Here is a 21,954-nt window from a genome sequence, read left to right as displayed (position 1 = left end):
CATGCACACCTGCACTCATACCCACATGTTTTGCAATATCTTCAGTGGAATAGTGGAAGGAATTAACATCTTTCTTCAGTTTTGTCATTACTCATGTTGCTTTTTATCTGATAGTTTTTAGAGAGCCACGTTGTCATTGATTCAAATAAGTATGAGCAGTTTGTCTGTTTTAACCCAACCTCATGCTGTGCTGCTGTCGACACTGCTATGCATGTTTCTCTAATCAGCCACATGAAACATTCATGGTCTGTATTCTGAAACACTGAGTACAGGGATTTGTGCTGCTTACAAAGGGAAGATGTGGGGGTTTATCTCCTGCTCGTCCTGTTTGCTGTTGGGTACCATCAGCTTCTGTTAAGTCTAGAGCTGCATTTCTGGTTATTGCTGAGGCAATCTGTAGGACACTTCTCCATTTCTCTCTCCCCACTTCATGTTCTGTCCCTCAGTGTTCATGGCACTTCCATGCATGACCAGGACACTTTGTGATGTTGAGATAATTAACCATGTGGTACAGGCAGTAATCACGCATGATTTCTCAGTAGCCAGCGATTGCTGGCTGTGAAAGACACCTATAGCATTACATCAGCTTCTGTCCTAAGAATTCTAGTCCCAGCCTCATAACTCTGTAAAAAAAAAAAAAAAAAAAAAAAAGCAAGAGGAATGAAATGTTGTACAAGTTTAATTAAAGTTTAATTACACTGAATATTTATTTTAACTCAATACTACTTCCCTGGTTTCTATTATAGTCACTGTTCTGTGCCTTTATGGGCTCATGCCTATCCTACTGTGACAGAAGAGGAAGTTTTTTACAGCTAAATCTAGTACAAATGTTTTATTAGTTCAAGTCTCATTATTGCATTTTCTTTTCTAATCAAGACAAATAATCTGCCATTAAGAATATAATCTTTTTTTCCACTTATAGCTACAACCATAAAAGCAATTGGTTTGAATAGTTTCTTTGCACTCAAGGTTCTTTTTTGAAACATTGATTACTCCTAATTGTCATTCCTCATCCATAATGATCTAAAATTGTCATTTCAGAGTCATGATTTTTGCAAAACAGTTCACATTACAGCGTCTGGACATGGTTTTGAGATGATTTATTTTTCAAGGCATTGCACTGAAATCTGATTCATCATTCTGACTAAATTAGCTGATTGACTAAAACCCTGTGCAATATTTTAAAAACATATAACTTTCATCAAAAGCTACAATTTGTATAAATTGTATTTCAAATTACATGTAGACTCTAAATAAGCTCTAAATATGTTTCCTATAAAATGGGGTGCTCCAAATTAGTTAGCCATTGCCACCTGGTAAAACAAACAGCTTATAAATGTGTATTACATTACTGTTCAGTCTTTGAATTTTCTTTTCAGTTTACTCATAACTATCCCCAAAATTACAGTCATCCCTTTGAACAACTATGAAGTTGGGTAGAGCAAAGTTCCTTAAATATATTTGTTTACTAGAAAGAAATTTTTAACTTCAGTTATGAGCTGAACCTCTTTCCTCACCATTGCCCTCTTTTTTACTGTGCCTCTATTTTACTGTGCCTTCTGTTCTTAGCTTTCCATTTAAATATAATACCAGAAAATCAAAAAGAGAGTATGTCAATTCAAGTCAACATGCATGCTGAGATGTCAGAAGGCATATGCATAAATAACTTTGCTTTGTGGATTTTATGCAAAGTACTGGCATGTATTTGCATTCTAGTATCACTGATTCAGACAACTTCATACCAGCTGTCATCATCTCTACTACAGTAGCGATCTGACAAACAATCAAAGTGAAAATTTCTCTATTCAGACAAACTGTTTCAATCCATCTTTGATCTTACCTTTCAGAACCTTGGTCTGAAAAAAAAATTCACCTACATTTCTAAGCGTTTACTTTAGGTTTATATTATATTTTTAAAATATTGGACTAACCACAGAAAGCAATGTTGTTAATTAAATCACATGAATTAACTAAACTTGTGCCTAGGAGAAATCACTCTTATTCAAAGAAAAAAAACCCTTCCCTCATTTACCTTAAATCTGAAAATGCAACTCTGAAAGAATCTACAAACAGGATCTTTGTCTTTACAAAGGTGGGTAGTTGTGAAAAAATGAATTTGTGTATCTCTGAACTTTCCAATTATATAATGAATCAATAACAAAACTGATGAAACTGTGTCCCAAAACTAATAAGATGGAGAAAAGAAATATTATTTTTTATTTCTTACATTCCTATCTTTTCTGAATAACTTTGTTCTGCTGAAGGTATTGTGTAGGCTTGTTTTTTTTTCTGATGAAATCAAAATGGTGGAAAAATGTAAATGAAAATATTAAAATAGAAATCTTGATTATAAATAATTTTTCAAAGTGGACTTTCAGCAAAGTTAACTCTGTCAACTATTCAATTATAACTATTCAATTTAAAAATGACAGTATTCACAAGAAAGAGTTTAATCCATCAAATATTTTTAGTTTAGGTAAATGTCTTTGCCCTTCTGAGCATCCTTCCTCCTCATATAGTAACTCTGCTGTCTTGTAAATAGTGTCTGTGTCTTAGAACCTCTCTTGCTCCTGTAAGATGGAATTCAAGATCCATCTTTAACCAATTATTCACAGTCATGTAGACATAATGAAAGACACATGAGCCTGTGAATATCTGTCAAAATGTCTTCCAAGAAGGCTGGTTTAAATGTTTGTGTTTCATAGTATATTTGATAGGTGATAGTTTCAAAAGGAGAAAAATAGATGAAAGTGTTGAAGAACCTTCCAAATGTCAAATAGGAAGTAGGAGGATTTTTTGGTAACTGGTCATTAGGCATTTCACTAGCTCCTGAGTGAGCTCAGACTACCTATGTTCACAGGAATGATTACAGCTTTAGTCAGAAATGATACATCAGTGTCATTTCCTTGATGATAAGGAAAAAAAGGAAAATTATTTAACATAATAATATGAATTAGGCTTATGTTTCATCTGATTCAGTCTGTATCAGGTTGATTTGTAATCCTGGCAGCTATACAGAATCAAGAACATTTTTAAGAATGTAGATTATTTGCATAAACATTCTGATGTCTTTGTTATATTTTTTTTGATTTATTAACATTGGGAGGCTACAGATGTTTCCACTGATAGTTGGAAATGAATAATTGATTTGACTGCCATGGATGACATTGCTGTTCATATGTTTTTTATATTTTTTTTAAATTATAGTAAGATGATCATTGGCATTTATATAGTATTTATATATTATTATAGTAAGATCATGGGTGATGCCTACAGAGATGCTTCTGGGGTTGCCTAAGTACTAAGTACTTTATCTGGTTTTATCTGCTAGACTAATTAGTCCAACTAAGTATATCTTAGGTAATATTTGGTCTGAAGTGTCACAATAAATAATGGGGCAGTGCTTATTTGCTAGTGTTGATAATCTGATTATCTGTATTTCTATTTAGTACCTGTGTTGTTAATGAGGCTATCCAGAACTGAAGGAAGTAAATAATATTTTTCATTGTGAGATTGCTTTATTTTTAAAATATTTCACTAATTGGTTATTTTAAGTCTTATAAATATACTCCCCAGATTTTTCTTTTCTGCTTCAGAGAAACAGAAACTGCTTTGGTTTATATTCTCTTTGGAAAGGGGCTGTTTCTATTGCCTCCACAGTCTGTGTGATTTTTTTTTCTCCCCTGTGCTTTCCTATTATTTTACTTGCAGTGTTGATTAGTAGTTTTACAGTGTGTTCTTCTAAAAGCAGCATAAAAATAAATTGTCTCTCCATCTTAAGTGTAAGAATAAGTTTCCTTTATTTTTCATTTATGGAGGCCATGCTGCCTGGTGCAGGATAGAAGAGCCCTGATATGGATTAGAGCCCTGCCTGCTGAAACAAAGCAATTAGAGAAGTACTCTGGGAATAAAAGATCCAGTTAAGATGGCTCCACTTAGAGGTCTAAAAATGAGTTGGGAGAAAAAATTATTGCCTCGGTGATGGTAGGAATGTTTATGTTAACAATACTTTCATCCTGAAGCTCTTTTATTGCATAGATTGGAGCCTGCACTGGAAATTTGTCAATTGTGTCATGCTGGTGGCACACACATGCCCTGTAATAGTGTAAAAAACCCTTTAGGCAGTTACAAACCATAAAAAAATCCTACTGTTCTTATACTCAGAATGTATAAAAGTTAGTACATACAAGGGAGGTTGCTATTGAACATGATACATAGTTTTAATACTTCAATATCAGAACTATAAAAAATTATCTTCCTGCCAGAGTTATAGCTGCTCTCTACACATGCAGCAGTTTTTTCTGTTAAAAAGCACCTGGACATGCTCCAGGCAAGGTCTGCATGGGCCTGGTTTTGAGGGACTGGAAGCACACCTTGTATAAAGAAAAATAGGCTTATTATACAGTTGAGGGCTGGACAGAAGACTGAAACTTTCTGATGTCACCAGCACTTTCTACGTGGACTGGCAGAAACAGAGAGTGATTTGGGTTAGAAGGGACCTCAAATGTCTCATTCCACCCCCCCTGCCTTGGGCAGGGACACCTTTCACTCGACCAGGTTGCTCAGGGCCCCATCCAGCCTGGCCTTGAACACTTCCAGGGAAGGGACATCCACAGCTCCTCTGGGCAGCCCGTGCCAGAGGAGCTGTGGGAACTCTTGAGCTGTGTGCCTCACCACCCTCACAGCAGAGAATTTCTTCCTAGTATCCAATCTAAACCTACCATTTTTCAGTTTAAAACCATTCCCCATTGTCATATCACTCCATACCACTGTAAAAAGTCCCTCCCCAGTCTTCTTGTAGGACTCCTCCAGGTACTGGAAGGCTGGGCTGGCACTGCCAAAGAACATCATCATTCTGGCAGACAGGGACCTTTACATTTCATCCATTTTAAAAGGATGCAGTTAGTTGAGGGGGAGGCGGGGGTCTTACATCTCCTCTGGGACTTTGGTTGAGACTAATAATTAAAATAGAAATAAGGGACTTAACAAAGAATAACAAATCAATATTTCTGTGTATATCTGTAGGTGGGAGCTACAGCTACAGCAGCTTGAAACAAATAATTAGTATTTTTCACAGATAGGAAGTTTTTGCAGAGAATATACAGGGAGGTTGGAGCTTTGGAAGAAAAGAAGGATTCTGTAAATTTCCATGGTTCAGGAACAGCATGTAACATTTCCCTTCATAAAAAAACAAAGTACCTTCTGGATCTCTTCCCACATCCTGCTGTATATCAACAACTTTCTCTCAATTACCTTTTGGCTCAAGTGAATAAAGGGCTGCAATCATCCTTTTTAATAAGCCTTTAAAATTACTCTTTCCTTTTTTTTTCAGATCCTTTCCAACAATAAATGCAATTTAAACTTTTATGATAAAAGTGTGGAAGAGCTTTAAAATAGCTCAGGTATTTTTCTAGAGAAGGTGATGTCATTCTTTCCATCAGCAGAAATGCAGAACTCATGCTTTAGTCTTTGTTTGCTGATAAGTAGAAAAGGAATTAGAATATTAGTCAGGATTTTGATATTTAAAATTATTTATTTTCCTCTGTTATATTATCTTTGTCAGCTAGTTTTCATTTTCCAAAAGTATTTCAATTGCCAAATTTGATCTCTTGGTGTATTTACACTGTTCTAATGTGACTTATGTGTATAATTGAGAACAGAATTTGATTTATGTGTAAGTACATCAAGTTGCATGACATGAACTGAGATAAAAAATTTTTATGACTCCCAAGCAGCCTTTTAAAAACTTTCTTGGGGTATTTTTCTTTGGAAGAAAAGAAATATTTCATAGTTACTTGTGGGCAGTAAAAAAAAAAAAAAAAAAAAAAAAAAAAAAAAAAAAAAGAAAGAAAAAGCAAAACCCTTACTGATTTTGGTTTCAGTTTTAAATTCTTGAGCAATGAGATTAAAGTTTCACTTCTGCACTTGTTGTCATTTGGACAAGACCACAGCTGACTCTCACATACATATTCAAGGAACAATATTAGGAACAACTTCACTGATGTTGGACTTCCTTCTCTTCCCTCAGCAGGACTGAGCATAATTGCAGACATTCCTTGGGACATGGAGGAGACCTTGAGCCTGCTACCATCTCCCTGGATGCACTGGGCATAGCAGCTAAAGGGCTCCCTTACATGTCTGTGACCAGCTGTGCTTTTCAGAGCTCCTGCTACAAATCTGTGATTCCCTTTAGAATTCCAACACCTAACTAAGTAGAGTGGCCAGTTATGGTGGAATATGATTCTTCAGCATATTTATGTTCTTCAGCATATTTATGTGAGCATTATCCAGCTTTCACTGTAGTTAAGGATCTTTTCCACTCTAGACTCATGCTCTCAGATAAGATTGGATACACAGTACTTTCTACCTCTGCCAAAACAATACATGATTGATTTTCACTATGGAAAATAAATTACTCACAGGATCCTAATGAAGAAGTACACATGCAAGAGATTTAGAAGAGGGATAGCTGGACTTTATAATTATTTAAATCAATACGTTGGTAATGCAGGTCATGCTGAAGAATATGTCTCTGCTGCTGTTGATTAAATAGATGTACCTGCTTAGAAGAGTTCCTTAATTGACTGCCTGCATTATCATGTAATGATACTGTTCAGTATAACAGAGTTGCTAGAGTTAAGTACTTTTTATAGAGATCTCAGAATCATAGAATGATTTCCTGCTATGGGAGGGACACTTTCCACCACACCAGGCTGCTCAAAGCCCCATCCAACCTGGCCTCAAACACTTCTAGGGATGGGTCATCCCCAACTTCTCTGAGCAACCTGTTCCAGTGTCTCACCACTCCAGGTGGGTCTCACAAGAGCAGAGTAAAGGGGGAGAAGGAGAAATGTTTCTCAGGGTGAGGCAGGCTGGCCACACCTCTTTTGATTTAGCCCAGGATACACTTGGCATTCTGGGCTGCAAGAACACATTGCCGGGTCATGTTCAATTTTTCATCCACCAGTGTCCCCAAATCCTTCTCCTCAGGGCTGTTCCCAATGCCTTCATCCCTCATCCTGTACTGATACTGGTGATTACCCTCACCCAGGTGTGGGACCTTGCACCTTCCCATGTCAAACTTACTGAGGTTTGCAAGGCTGTCAAGATCCCTCTGGATGGCATCCCTTCCCCCAAGAGTAACAGCTGCACCACTTAACTTGGTGTCATTTGAGATGAATGACCTACTCTAAACTCAGACATTGAGGAGAGAAAATTGGCTTTAAACACTGTGCTGTTTTCTAGATAGGTAGTAAATGGATCATAGCAATAAACTTGGTGAGTTGTGTTACCTTCCTGCATTCTTCCCATTTGACAGTGTGAATTGTACTCATTACATAATGTATTATTGTTCCCAAGTTAACTACAATTGCAACCTTTCCTGTGGCCTCTCTAGACCTGTGAATAAAGTGAGGTGTTTTTACAACTATGCCATTTCTCAGGGTGTAGCCCTGTGATGGGACATCTTTACCACCAGGGCAATAAATCCTGCAATTTACTGGCATCACTGCATCCACAGTAATGTCCCCTCAGTGGTAATTACAGGCTTAGGTAATAAGTAGTAAAGCATAATTGATGTGTGTGCTTTAGTCTACTAAATCAGTCGTCCTTTAGAAATTATTTCCCTGTTACAACCAGGGAAGAAAAACATAAAGTACTAAAACTGACTGAAAATAAAAATATGTTGGCTCAAATTTGACCTTTACTTTTTAGAGACAGATGCACATGTTGATATTCAGGGATCTACCAGAGAGTACCAGAGCAGACCCAACAAAGCAAAGGTAAGAATTCCTGCAAGACATAAGACATTCCTGTAGCAGCATGGAGTATCCCAAATCTTGGGCTCCTCAACGCAAGACAGACATGCTGCTCCTGGAGCAGGCCAAGTGGAGGGCAGCAAAGATGATTAAGGGCCTGGAGAATCTCTCTTATGAGGAAAGGCTGAGGAAGAGGGGCCTTTTCAGTCTTGAGAAGACAAGAATAAGAGCAGACCTCATCGATGTATATAAGTATCTGAAGGGTGGGTGTCAAGAAGATGGAGGCAGGCTCTGCTCAGTAATGCCAAGCAATGGGACAAGAGGCAACAGGCAGAAACCGATGCAGAGGAAGTTCCACCTGAACATGAGGAAGAACTCCTTTACTGTCAAGCTGACCATGGACTGGAACAGGTTGCCCAGAGAGCTTCCCTCACCAGAGGTTTTCAAGAACTATTTTGGTGCAATTCTATGCAATGTGCTCCGGGATGGCCCTGAGTGAGTAGGAAGGTTGAACCCAATGACCACTGTCATCTCTTACAATCTTAACCATTCTGTGATTCTGTGAACAAAACACTAAAACAGTGTGCAAGGAAGAAAGAAGTGGCTTTTTCTAATCTAAGCAAGTAAGAAATGTGGATGCTATTCCTGCTAGTGGTGCTAGTACACTTTAGTAGGCTTCTAACAAACCAGAGAATATTTTATCAGTTCTGTATTTTACAGTTCAAGACTTCAGCCTTAAGTAAGGAAAAGGATTTTTCAAATTAATAAGAATAAAAGGAAACCATCATAGGCAGGAATGGTAAAAGGAATGAACTTTTTACTTCATCAGCTAACATGGATCACGGTGCAAGAATATTGATTTTGGTGACTGTAGGCTATAAAAGATTAGATCTACTTTGCCCATTGGAGAAATGATAAATAAGTACCCCTTTGTAATATTTTTAAGACAACAGCTTTGTATTAGTGATCCATTCAATCTTGGACCATCTCAACAACAAAAGCTTCCTGTGGGAGGGAGCCCTTGTTGGAGGAGGGGAAAGACTCTCCCTGCAGTGGCAGAAGCAATGTGTGATGGACTGAGTGAGCCCCATGCCCCATTTCCCTGCCTCTGCAGGGGAAGGAGGTACAGCTGGGAAGGAGGGAGGGGTGGAGGAAGGTGTTTTTAAGGTCTTACTTTATTTCACATTATCCTGCTCTAATTTTCTTAGTAATAAATTCAATTATTAACTCTAATTTGAGTGTGTTTTGCCTGTGACAGTGTTTGGTGAGTGATCTCTCTCTGTCCTTATCTCAATCATGAACACTTTGTTACATTTTCTCTCCCTCTCCAGCTACAGAGGGGAGCAATAGGCTTTTGTGGATGCCTGGTATCCAAACAGGGTCAACCCACTACACCACCCAAGAGCAAGATGGATGATAAGAGATGACATAGGTGGCAAAATACAAGGAACCTGTGAGATATTAATGACTGCTCAGAACTGCACTTGGCAGACTATTGTTCACAATGGATTTTTGCAACAAACTTTAACTCTTAGTATAAAGAGTTTTACAGGTGTTTGTGGAGGGACAGATTAAAAATGTAAAGAACAAAACAATGACAACGTACTCCTCGAAACTGTGGAAGTGTGGCATACCTAGGTTTGTTCACCAATAAAGGTAATATCATGTCTTTTAAGGCCAGAGGAAAGACTACTGGAATGACTGAGATAGATGACAATTAGTATTTGTTGTACAGGAAGACTATCTTCAACATGTAACTTAGATGACGGTGCCTAGCTCATTTGTTTTCAGAAGATGAAATCACAGAATCACAGAATGGAATAGGTTGGAATAGGGACATTAAAGATCACCTATTTCCAACCCCCCTGCCATGGGCAGGGACACCTTTCACTAGACGGGCTTATTCAGAGCCCCATCCAACATGGCCTTGAACACTTTCAGGAACCAGGCATGCACAGCTTCTCTGGGCAACCTGTTACAATGTCTCACCACCTCCACAGTAAGGAATTTCTTCCTAATATCTAATCTAAACTTACCCTCTTTCAATTTAAAGTTATTCCTACTTGGTATATTCCCCCATGCAAATGTGTAAAGTCATTCCCTCTTGTAAAATGTGAGTGAAATATGCATATATAAGGTTCAGAGCAGAGCTGAAGTGTAAAAGCTTTTTCAGCCTGAGCAAAGGCAGTTGGAGTGCTGGCCCTGGGGCTGGACCCAGGTAAGAACAAGACCAGAGATGTTTTCTGCTAAACTCTGTAGGAAGCACTCAGATTTGGAGGAAGGCTGGTTGCTGCTCTGTCTGGCCTGTATTTTGGTAGGATGCCGATGGTTATACACTTCAGCAACACCAAGGGGGGAAGGCAGCAAAGAATTAAGAGCTCAATTATAGTGAATTACTCTCCCTATATTTAAGGCAAACCCAAAACGTTTTTATGTAAAGGGAAATGAAGTTAGATGGAGAGATTTGCATCACCAGACATTTGTATGCACTCATTGCACGTCCACTGTCTAAAGGGAAAGAGGGAAGAGACCACCCTCACTGACATGGGTGCTTCGTCGCCCCGCAAAAAACCCCACGAAAGCAATCCAAGCCCGTACACTGGGGTGTCAGCCCTGGTGTCTCTGCCCGGAGCTGGGGGCTTGGGGTGGGCTGCAGGGCCGTAGGGCACGTGTCCCTCTCCAGCGGGCCGAGAAGACAAGGCGTCCCCGTTGTCCCCACGGCCCCGGCCCCGGCCCCGGCCCCGATCCGGGAGCCGCGGCCCCGCCCCGCGGCGCTGGCGTAGCGCTGACGCCGGGCCCGCCCCGCCCGGGCCAGCCGGGGTAGCGGCGGGCCGGGGGCGCCGTTAGCAGCTGCTGGGCTCGCCCCGCGGCGCCCGCCCGCTCCGCCGGGCCATGCGGTAGCGGCTGCGGCGGGCCGGGCTCTCGGCGGCCATGGAGCGGCTCCCCGGCGGCCGCCGGCCCCGGCTCGTGTCCTCGCTGGGGCTGGGGCGGCGCTCCTGGGAGGTCACCTTAGACGAGGAGCGGGGGCGGCTGGCCTGGCGCGACCCCCGCCCGCCGCGCCGCGCCGGCGGTGAGTGGGGCGGGCGGGGGCCGGGGCGCACCTGCCGCGGCCTGGGGCGGGCGGGCCGGGGCCGCCCGGGAGGCGCCTGCTCTCGGCGGCGGGGGAAGGAAGGGCGTCCGCGGCGTCCCCGCTGCCGCGGCGCGGGTCTCGGCGGGGGCGGCCTGCGGCCAGCGCTGCCCTGGCGCCCGCGGCGGAGTCTCCGCGCCCGGGGCTCGCTGAGCATCCGGAGAGCTCCGCCGGCGTGAGCGCTTCCTGCCCTCGGGCGCCTGTGCGGCGCCTCCGGGATCAGAGTCCGACAAGCGGAGGCTGGCCCGGTCCTACGCGGGGCCAGACAGGGTGCTCGGAGCGGGGAGATGCAGGCGGGACCGTGCTCGGCAGCCCCGGCTGTGCTGGGCGCTGGTCGGGCTGTGCCTTCCCAAACAAAGCCGAGAGCTGCTCTCGCTGAGCCGCAGCCCCTGCGAGCGAGCGCAGCGCGTCCCGCGTGTCGCGGAGCAGCCCGGGCCAGCATCCGTGCCCAGCGTGCCGCTGATGGCACCGGGGACACACACACCTGTCCCCGCAGCTGGCCGGGCACAACACAGATTTGTTCGGCTGAGCCCCATTGTTTGGCGCCGCGAGTACGGAGAAGCGCGTAGTTTGTAATGTATTTAAAGTAATCATAGCAGTACATAAGAGACTTACAAAATCTTAGAAGCAGTTTTGGTTCTTTTAGTTACAACAAGACTTTTGGTTAAAAACACTTTCATGCTGAGGCAGTGTCTCAGGCAACGACTACTTTTGTTGTTTGGGTTGGGGTTTTTTTGAGCTTTTAAGAAAACTCAGCTTTCTCAGGGGCTTAGTGGAAATTTTACAAAGAAAGTTTAACTTCTGAGATTTACTGGTTTGGAAATATTTAATACAGGATACCAGTTTGCAGTGTGGCAACAGTGATTTCTACAGTTGCCCTTTTGTGCAGTTAGCATAGTGTAAATGGACAAAACTGCCAGTCTGAGAAGTCACTGATGAAAATACCTGAAAAAAAATCAGATTAACTTGTGAGGATGTTTGCATATCAAACTTTCTACTGTACTTTTGAGAGGTATTTTTTCAGGGTCTTCGACTTCAGTGGTTTTATATAGTAATTATTCCCATTGTTAATGTAGCCTTATTAACATGGCATGGGAACGTTTGAAAATGTGTAATGTCCTTTTTTTCACAGCAGCTGCTCTAGAGTTGAAAACTGCTGTCATCTCCATTTTAGAGGTTGCAGGATCTGAGACAGACACTAATAATAGAAAGGCTGACTAGAAGCTTTATCTGAGAAAGGTTTGAATATAGATGTTTCTAATCCCTGGCAAGTCCCCAAACTTAAATAGTTAAATAGTTCTTCTATTCTTATAATGTACCTTCGTTAAGTATTTTTCAGATTTTATCATATTATCTTATTGGCCTGAGGCTATTTTCAAGAAGGTGAGGGAAAAAGGAGAAAGAGAACTCAAGAATTGTAAGAATTTGGTGCGACAGTTTACATAACCGAGATTTGGTTATGTTTTAAGTACAACCCCTCTTATTCATAATACAAAAATAGAGTTTGTTATCCTTCCCTTGCTATTGTGCAAGTAGTTTGACATAATCTAATGTTCATCAATAATACTGATGAAAAAAGTAATCAAAAATTCCTGAACTTTTCTCAGTTAAAGGAACTTTAGACTTTAAGGACAAATTGATTCTTTGATTCTGCTGAACTTGAAACATTGTTGTGAAAAATAGGCTTTATACTTTTCAAAATGTTATAAAATTAGTCTAGATAAAGGTAGCTGGATCTTAAATTTAAAATAGAAAGTTTTAGGCCTTGCAGGATAATTGTTCCCACTAGGTAACCTAGCTCTTACTTTGGAGATAATTTGGTGGAATTGTGTAAAATCCTTCTAAAAATGCCTTTCAAAGTCACTATTGTCTCTAAAGTCACATCACAACAGTCACAGACTGTTGTGTTGGCTAGAGCAAGTTCAAGGGGGGTGCCATTCTCCTGTCTGATGAATTCCTTTAGACCAAGCACGAGTGCCATAGATTCTCACTAGCTCTCTCATGAGCACTCTAAAGTTTACAGCTGCTTGCAGTTGTGAATTCTTACTACTTTTTAAGTTGTAAGTTTTCTTGACTTGCTCCTGGTAGACCAAACAGTGTATGCACCTGCCCTGAAGCATGTTCCCAATGTCAGAATTCTGGGAGTGGTGGAAGGAGAGTGGGACACAGTAAATTAGAGTTAAGTATGAGTTACTGATGAGGCAGTTTCTGGAGTAGTACCCAGCTGGAGATGCTGTGGTGGCAAGTGTGGTTAGACTGCAGCCACTGTCTTGTAGCACAGCTATTCACAATATTTTGGAAAACATCATGTGAAATGACAAGGGAAAAGAGAAGAAAAAGAAATGCCTAAGTGTTGTGGAGGCACAGGTATAATTTATGTAGGGCTCAATACAATGGGCTTAATGTAGTGCTCAATAATGTACCTTCTCAACACACTAGTTAATTCATGTGTTCCCTGCATTTGAGCTTTAATTTCATCACAGTTTTGTATTATTGCTGCCCTGGTGTCTCCAAGCTCTTTTTAAGACCAATGATGATTCATTGTGCTCTCTACAATTATTTTGGAAATATGAGCAGCATACATGACAATATATAAATAAACTTAATAATATGGAGGGTGGTTAGTTAGAAGCCTATAATTTCAGAAGAGTTGCTTGACCAAGATTGGTATCTTTCTACCATTTAGCCTTTGACTACATGACTACATTGTGTCTAAATACAGACTAAATTATGGAGTATAAAAGTGCTATATTTCTTGTTTAGTAGGTAGCTATTACAGTGAACCAGTTGTCTTTAAACTGTAGAAACTCAGGCTGCTTATTTTCAGAGCATTTATTACTGTCTTGAATTTTGGTATATAAATGAAAATTGTTTGGTATATGTTTTTTAAAGGTTTTCAGACCCTGACATATGCAGAACTAGAGCTATAGCTAGGTGTATTATAGAAGTGTTAAAATGTTTACCTTTCCCTGTTGCATCTAAAATCAGAAACAGATAGGAAGCAACACAGACTTTGTCTTGTTGTCCAGGAAAGTAGATGTAGTTTTAGAGAGTATGGGGAGATTCTTCTGTTTTCTCATCTCTGTACAGTGATATTTATATGCATACATCTATATATATATGTGTGTGTGTGTGTATGTATTTAAATCCTATTCTGTCAAAATGCAGAAGTATTAATTCAGGACAATTCTTTTTAAAGCTGTTATTTGGAAGATACCAACAACAACAAAAACATCAAATGTTTGTTCAAGTCATGGTATATTTTTAAATTCTGAAATACAATTTCCTGCTGTTAGACTTTGTTTAACAACATCATACTTTCAAGTTCTCTCTTCAGCGTAATCAGGTTCCTGTTTCCTGTTCTTTGATGGTTAGACATGTTTGAACTTACATGAAAAGCTTTGACCTGTATTTTCATATGTTTCTCTGTTGCTTTCAGCTATGCATTTTTTTTTCCCTAGGGATGCCTTCATCTTAAATTTTTCTGATGAGCTATATTTTTCAACCTTGTTACATTTTTCCATGAGATTCAGTCATGAATCATAAATAGCATATGCAAAGCTGGTCAGCTAAATTATTTTATTATTGCCCTCATGTTGATGGCACAGTCAGGTTTTTCTCAAGTAACACGTGATAAAACTTTTTGTAACAAATTCATAGCAGAGTGTATATTGTACATATATACTTAGAGGTATTTCAGAAGCATTGGCTAAGGTTTTATTGTGCCTGGTACTAAAAGCATTACAAATGCAGAATGAGATTCTCCTGTCATTTTTCTATGATTTTTTTCTTTTTTTGCTAAAGTAAAACATGAAGAGAATGACCAAACTAGACCCTCAGCTCTATGCATTCACTTACAATGTGTGCTTTCTTTTAGCCTTTGTATTTCAGAATTCTCTTCCATATGTCCTTTCCAAAACAACCACCTGAGGAAGCCTTCAGTCCTAGCATTCACAGCAGTGCTGTCATTCTGGTGGATTCTAAAGAAAGCTCAGCTTGATAAACAGGGTACTTAGCAGAGGATGGGCCAGCTTGGCAGCAAGGTCTGTCCAGAACCTGGTGCTTGCCGAGTGTTGGCACATCCTTAGTCGGGATCATTTGTCATCAGTCATTCCCATCTGGCAGCGGGCGGGCGTGTGCAGAAATGTGAACCATGTTTCTCTGTAAGCAATGCCACAACTCCTTACACAGGTAGGATGTGGGGAGCAGTTGCTGCAGCAGGCATTGCCTCTTTGGAATGTGTTGTTTTCTGGGAGATACATTATTCAAATACACTCCATTAAAAAATGCACGTTCTTTAGCATACACCTTTTTGCTGTGTTGTTTCCCCCCCCTTAAGGTAAATAAGTGCATCTTACTCTCTACTTTATTGTTGAAATATTCATAGTTGAGCAGGAAAGATTATATTTGGAAATGCAGAAGAAGCAGTGGGAAGACATTCAATAGTATGATTTAAATATTCAAGTTGACCCAAGTTCAAACTGCTGTGCTTTGATTCAGATTCGTGTGATGTGAATTAGTGTGTGATCACAGTAGAAACTGGTCTCTTGGCTTACCAAGTACTTGAAGATTTACTTTAAAATAAAAGAAGGAAATTTCCTTATACATGGCTGTGCATGGTGGAATCATGATCTTTGGATGTTTGTGACTCCTCCACAGGATTTAAATCAGTTGTGATACCTTTTTTCTTCCCCCTCCTTTAAGATGTGAATTGTCAGTAATTCTGCTCAATATCCTACCTTCTCTTATTCTAGTGTTTATTAAACACAGCTTTCTATAGTGCATGATTGGTATAATACCATGTACCTTCTGATAGAAAGTATCCTGTTCCCTTGCTTTTAGGTGAAGGAAATCTTAAACCTGGAAGCTTGACCCTTCATGTGGGCTCTAACAGCAATTTTTTTTTTTTTAAAGAAAAAGTGAAAATACACTTTTTCTTTAAACCTATATCCCAGCCTTTTCCTTGTTGATATTTTTAAGTCATGAGAATATGCTAATAGTTTAAATAAATTCTAAATGCTGCTGCATCCGTGGGTCTCAGCTAAGTTTTAAGAATAAACCAAATGCTGTGATCAGCAACATATTTGTGCTTGTGCATGGGTCTAGGTTGCCTTGAGCTGACACATTTGTGAGGGGGAAGTTTGGTCTGTAGCCAAACTTGTAGCTGTTTGTAGCTGGCAGTGATGAATGAACAAGTCTGACTGGAGTTCTGAGTGAGTGCTTATAAACCCAGGAAGTGTTCTGTGGGAGTGGCAGACAGCCATGACGCACCAAAAATCTTTTCTTAACGCAGAAAAACACACTTCCCAATTGCTGGCTGCATTTTGCACCAAGAAAGCCCACTGCTAATGTGCTTACCTTGGTTTTATTTCTGTGGGGTGTTTTTTTTCCCCTCTCCCACTTGCTTAATGTGGGAAAAGAAGTGTGTATCTAATCCAGCGTTGCGCTGATTTATCAGTTTGCTTTTAGGAAGAGTGTTAAGATTAAGAGCACTGTGACCCAGAATGAGTAATGACTGGCACAGCCAGAGTGCTGAGAAGACTGTCACCTGTTTGCTGTGTATTTTGTTTGGCTTTTTAACTTTTTACTCCTTTTTCTGCCATGCCCTTTCATCCACCTTCTGTGGATGGTCAGCTCTCTGTCTCTAATATGCTAACCATTTACCATGCTGAAAATTTTGTCTAGAAGCTGTTGTGTGCTGCTTGGTTTAATAGATTGGACTGAGCCAAGTAAAGTTCTTTGTTTGATATTGTCTGAGTCCATATTTCAACCTTTTTTCATTAATGTTCATCTTGTAGTACTGGTGTAAGTAACTTTTTGTGTGTGTGTGTGTTTGTTTTGTTAATGTGGCAATAAGATTTTCCATGTTTTGGGAGAAATACATAAAGGTGAAGAGCTTTGAGTGAACACCTTTATGCTATGTCAGTGAAATAAATGTCTCATGCTACTTGATAATAGGGTAAATGCTACAAAAGTAGCTGTGGGAAAGGACTATAATTAGTGAAGCTATATAATACGTGAAGCTTCAAGAGAGGCTGGGTTAGTACTATATTTTATGGGGCAGGTTTTGGTGACTAAATGGCACATGAGGGCATTGTGTTCTTAGGAACTGGACTATTGTACTCATACTGAAGGTCTCTGCTTCACATTGAAAGCTTCCTCCTTTTGGGGAAAAGGGGGACGGGGTGGGACTAAGTAGTTGGTTTGCTATGAGATGAAACAATATTCTATGTAGCACTAAGTCAAATAGTGATAAGAAATATTTGGCCTGATAAAAATTCTTGAGTTCTATTCAAGCACATTGGAATTTGTTGTTACAAGCAGTAGGGAATGTTCTGAATACACATGTTATTTGAGACAGCTCTGCATCTTTCTGGCCATCTGCAGTTACTGGGTTCAGTAGTGTGTGATTTTTGACTGCTTAAGATTGGAGTGTGCTGTCAGGACAGTGGGGTTGCTTGGTGCTTTTATGGTGCTATGTAGTACTGAGGGGTATAATTGGCAGAGCTGGTATGGCCAGAACAGAAACTCGCCAGACTTTCACCAAAGCCAAAGGTTTACAGATGGAGAGTGGGATCTCTTCTTCACTTTTGTTCCTTTGGTTTTTTTGCCTTTCCATTTTTCAGGAATTTGTTTTTCAGATTTGTAACTCCAGTGCTATAAGATAAAAAAAATATAAATTAAAAATATTTACTTTTTGGGTTTTTTTGCCACGTCTCTGAAGAGATTTGCTGGAAAATCAAAACAGTCATGCAGCTATCAGAGGGGGAACACTGAAATAGGAGAGCTTATAAGTAGTTTCAAGGTTAATAGACGCTGTGTAATGTGTGCTGAAGTATATACTCCAAAGAAATGCTTTCAGTGATACAGGTTTGGAAGTACTTCAAAATCGATTTGCTATCTGTTCAGTTGAACAGCTTTATTATATAAAAAATACCTAATAAAATAATTACTTCACTTGCTGCCCCCAGCATACATACTAATAAGTATGCACTATGTACAACTATTTCCAAAAATGTTATTTAGAGCACTGTCATTTAAATTTTGATCTATATATAGTTTCTAAGTTTTATAGCATATCTTTGAGGAGTAACAAAACAAATTACCATTTAAATGCAATCTTCATAGATGCAACAAGCTTTCTTTCATATTTTGACATATGGATCAGTGGCAGAGCCAGTAGAAAAATAATTAAAAGCAGTTTTGGAAAAGAAAGATTGAAGAATGTACTTCCTTTCCTTTATTGTACCATCTCTGTCCTGTATTTCTTTTTCCTTGGATAAATGTATAGGTTAATCATATTAGCAGATCTTGTATCTATTAGGAAGACCAAATAGCTGTTACTGTCCAGTACTAGATATAGTCTTGCAGGTGTGTATATACAGTAAATACATATAGTATCATACATCTCAGAGTTTATCTCTGCTCTTGGATCTTTATAACAACATTATGTGATTGCTGCACTTCCCTATTGTGCCTTGAGTATAGTAAATATAATTATTATAAGCTGTGAAAAACAGCCAGATTCCTAAATGATCTCAAAGTAAAGTTTGAAGGCTACATTTCTTTTGAATGATGCTAAAAAATTCAAGGAAGATAAAATTACAAAATGGGTACAAATCACATCAAATACCAAAACCCCTTGAGTGAGTAGTCCACAAATTGTCCATAAGTATGATGATATGTAAACACTCTTTTGACTAAACCAATTAAATAGGATGGGAAAAAATAATCAAAGTGAATTGGTGGCAAATGAATTGCAATAATCACTGCGAAGAGGTCAGGGAAACTTTTCAGTTATTTTACATTCCTCACCACTTGCACTGTACTGCTGCAAGATAGTGAGGAAAATGAAATGTAGAATAAACCCTGGTAACAATGGTATTATTGTCTGTATTTTATGTGTCGAATATCTTGGTATCACTCCCTTTGTACATGTGAGAGAAGCAAGTATATATTCTTATTCTATAAGAGATTATTTACATAAGACTATGTTATTATAATATAAATCTTTTATACAGGCATATGCATACAGAGAGGACTTGCTTGTACATAAATACAAGGCATGCATTTGAAGTTTCACTTTTTTGAGATGAAGTAACAACAGAACAGTGTTGAAATCAGTAATGGAAATGAGACAAAAGTCTAATTTGGCAGGAGTTAAGAAGTCTGAGATGACGTTTAGGAACTATAGAAGAAAAGAGAATGAGGTTGGAGGAATTATTTCATACAAGAGGCCCTTTAATTCGGAAAAACAGGTTTGAAGTTGATGCGTGAAAATATTTCACAGTACATAAACATAACATCTAGAATTCTCTTCTTAAGAGATACTAAACTTTAAAAGCTTGGTGGGATTTAAAATCTTAAGAATTCATATGAATGCCCTTCTTTCATAAGACAAATACTTACTTGAGAATAACAAATACCCTTTGTAGTCTGTGCACTAGATTTATTTGCACATTCTTTGAAATAGCTTGTGCTGTTCACTGTGAAGTATCTGGACTAGGCCTCATAGGAGGGGCAGTTTGATTACTCTGAAATCAATGTTGCTGGATTTTGGCTTCATGCAAAAATATTTTTATACATGAAATACCTTATTTTCTGAGAAATCATAGGCATTTAAAATACTATTTCAGGTAGTTGGTGGGTGGTCATGGATTATGTGCTTTGACTAAAGACAAAAGAAAATTGAAAATATTCAGAAAATTTCTAGTTATGCTCTTGGCTGTGCTTGTTGAGCAACTGCTCTAATCATATGTCTGTGTCATATTAGGTATAGAAATAATCATTCAGGTGATATTTGAAGATTCTAACCTGTAAGATCTTGTGTTCATACAGAAAATTGTTTTGTACCAATCTCTGAGATCATTGCTGTAGAAGAAACTGAGTTTAACAAGAAACAACGTAACATTGGCAGATGGCAAAAAATGGCAAAGCTACATGCTTTCACAGGTAAGGCAAATAAGTCTCTGGATGCTTGTGCTTGCTATTCTGTGAAGATAGTTTAAGGCAGACTCAAAAGGAGTTGTCAGAGTTTTGGGGTTTTTTTAACAGAAATGATGTGTTTAAAAAAACTCCACATCTAAAGAACAAAAAAAACCCAAAGAAAACAAACCAAAAACAACAACCAAAAAAAAAACACCATAAAAGATCCCCCCCTAAACAAATTTTAAAAAAATCCCCAGCAAAATCCCAAACTGAAATAAACCCAAGCAAAAGTTCCACAAAAAACAAACAAAAGAAACCCCACCAAAAATCTGTTGGTTTATATTTAAAGATCCTTTTTTATACAAAACTCTTTTATATAAAACTCTTCCTTTAAGATCACATGCTGTGTTTAGCTGTTTTTTAATGAAGTTCAAACTAATGTCTGAATGTTCACCCTGGAGTCTTTTTGCTGCTGAATGACTCTGCTGCAGGACACCTGCTTTCTACTTCTTTACCAGAAAATCGAGAGAGGGTGAAAGAATGAGTCCTAAACATTCTTAAATTGCCCTAACCATCAGGATGTATGCATTAAAGTTACTTTGTATTATTGACTGCATTCTTAAAACAAAGTGCCAGAAATATGTGTCTGATTTAGGAAAAGGGTGATGACTTCTGTGCTGAAAAGATGTCATGCCAGAATTTTATGCTGTACTTTCCCCACCTTTAGTTCTCCAGTAAGAGTGATTTGAGATACTGTATATGAAGTGTAAGTATAAGGTCTTAAAACAAAATATTTTTTTCTCAAATTTCAGCTTTATAGAATAAATTCACCCTGTTGGTTACATGAGAGTTGATGTCAGCATGGCTTATCTTCTTAAGCTTGTGGCTTTTTATGTAGATTTTGCAGACTTTATTACAGATAATAGCTAAGCTCAGTGAACTTCTGAACAAGTGTGTCTATAATTAGTTGATGAGACATGGCTTCTTTTAAAAGAAGTCTTTGTTTGGATGTCTGCTTGTTAGCAAGTGTTTTCATTTATGTTTTCATTTGGACTCTCTACAAATATGCTGGTCATACTCTGAATGCTTCTGTCATTTGTAGAAGTGTGTAGTGGAGGTTAATTACAGGTCAGTATTTTGGAGATCTTTCTGAAATGCATTGTTCATTTCACAGAACCATCTCATAATGGTTTTGGTTTTTGTTTGTTTTTTTCTAAATTTCAATAGTGCATTATGTGAAGAAAGCCCGAAATCACCGCTGGCGGTGCAGTGCTGCGACGTTCTGGTGTGTTGATGAGCACTTATGTAATCAGTGGACACAGGCGCTGAAGGAACTACTTGAAATGCAGAGTAAGTTTGAATAAACGATGAACATTTGCACCATCATTCTGGAGGCTTGTACATCAATCAATGTTATTTTGATATATCTGCTTTTTTGAGCTCTTAAGAGCAGCTTTTGCTCAAAATTTGAGGGAGCCAAGAGTTGAAGTCTTTCCTTATCACTACTTTATCTTATGTATTCCCTAAGTTGTACTGAGTGCTTTAATCAGTCAGGACTGTTTGTGTCATATAATTTTACCCAGACATAGATTATTTTCACAAAATAAAGACACATTGGAAGCTTAGCAGAGGGTTTAAATGACAGTAGCTTTGGAAAAAGTAATGGGTAGATGTAAGCTCAGGGACTTAAGGTACTCTAGAGATTTGAGGTCAAGGACTGTAGCAATTGGAAGATTTATGGGTATAAAAGACTCTGTCATCAAGAAAATGTGTCTTATGTAGGAAGAGTTCCCATTAATAATTTCTGAGACTCTTGGACATCTACTTCATGGGAGGCTAAAAGTAATTTTGAAGGAGTTATTCCTGAAAGATACATTGATAGATGTCAGGAAGCAGCAGGAGCAGAGAAACTGATAGAAAGGAGCTCAAGGGTGATCGCAGCAGAGGCAGTGCCTTGCTCACCAGGGTCCCACTGTATCTGAGCAGGGTGGGCAGAGCAAGGATGGGGATAGATACGGGTCCAATTTACAGCCCAGGTGAGATAAAGCAATTGGGTCCAGCCAGGGAGGCTGGAGTGGAACAGCTGGAGATGGGATTAGGGATGAGCTCTCTACAGGGTAGGTCTGAGGCCCATTTGAGATA

General features: G+C 39.3%; 1 protein-coding gene across 1 annotated transcript in view; it reads left to right on the top strand.

Moving 5' to 3' along the window:
• Nucleotides 1-10,600: 10,600 nt before the first annotated feature.
• Nucleotides 10,601-21,954, top strand: part of CERK (ceramide kinase) — a 41,376-nt gene continuing 30,022 nt past the window's right edge. The window contains exons 1-3 of the mRNA XM_036400887.2: nucleotides 10,601-10,827; nucleotides 19,723-19,836; nucleotides 21,040-21,162. Of these exons, the coding sequence (XP_036256780.1) occupies nucleotides 10,689-10,827; nucleotides 19,723-19,836; nucleotides 21,040-21,162 (376 nt within the window). The 5' untranslated portion in view covers nucleotides 10,601-10,688. The remainder of the gene's footprint in view (nucleotides 10,828-19,722; nucleotides 19,837-21,039; nucleotides 21,163-21,954) is intronic.

Source organism: Molothrus ater, chromosome 5 (assembly GCF_012460135.2).
Source record: "Molothrus ater isolate BHLD 08-10-18 breed brown headed cowbird chromosome 5, BPBGC_Mater_1.1, whole genome shotgun sequence".
In the NCBI taxonomy this organism is placed as follows: domain Eukaryota; kingdom Metazoa; phylum Chordata; class Aves; order Passeriformes; family Icteridae; genus Molothrus; species Molothrus ater.
The sequence above is the reverse complement of the archived record's forward strand: the minus strand, read 5'-3'. Positions and strand labels throughout refer to the sequence as shown.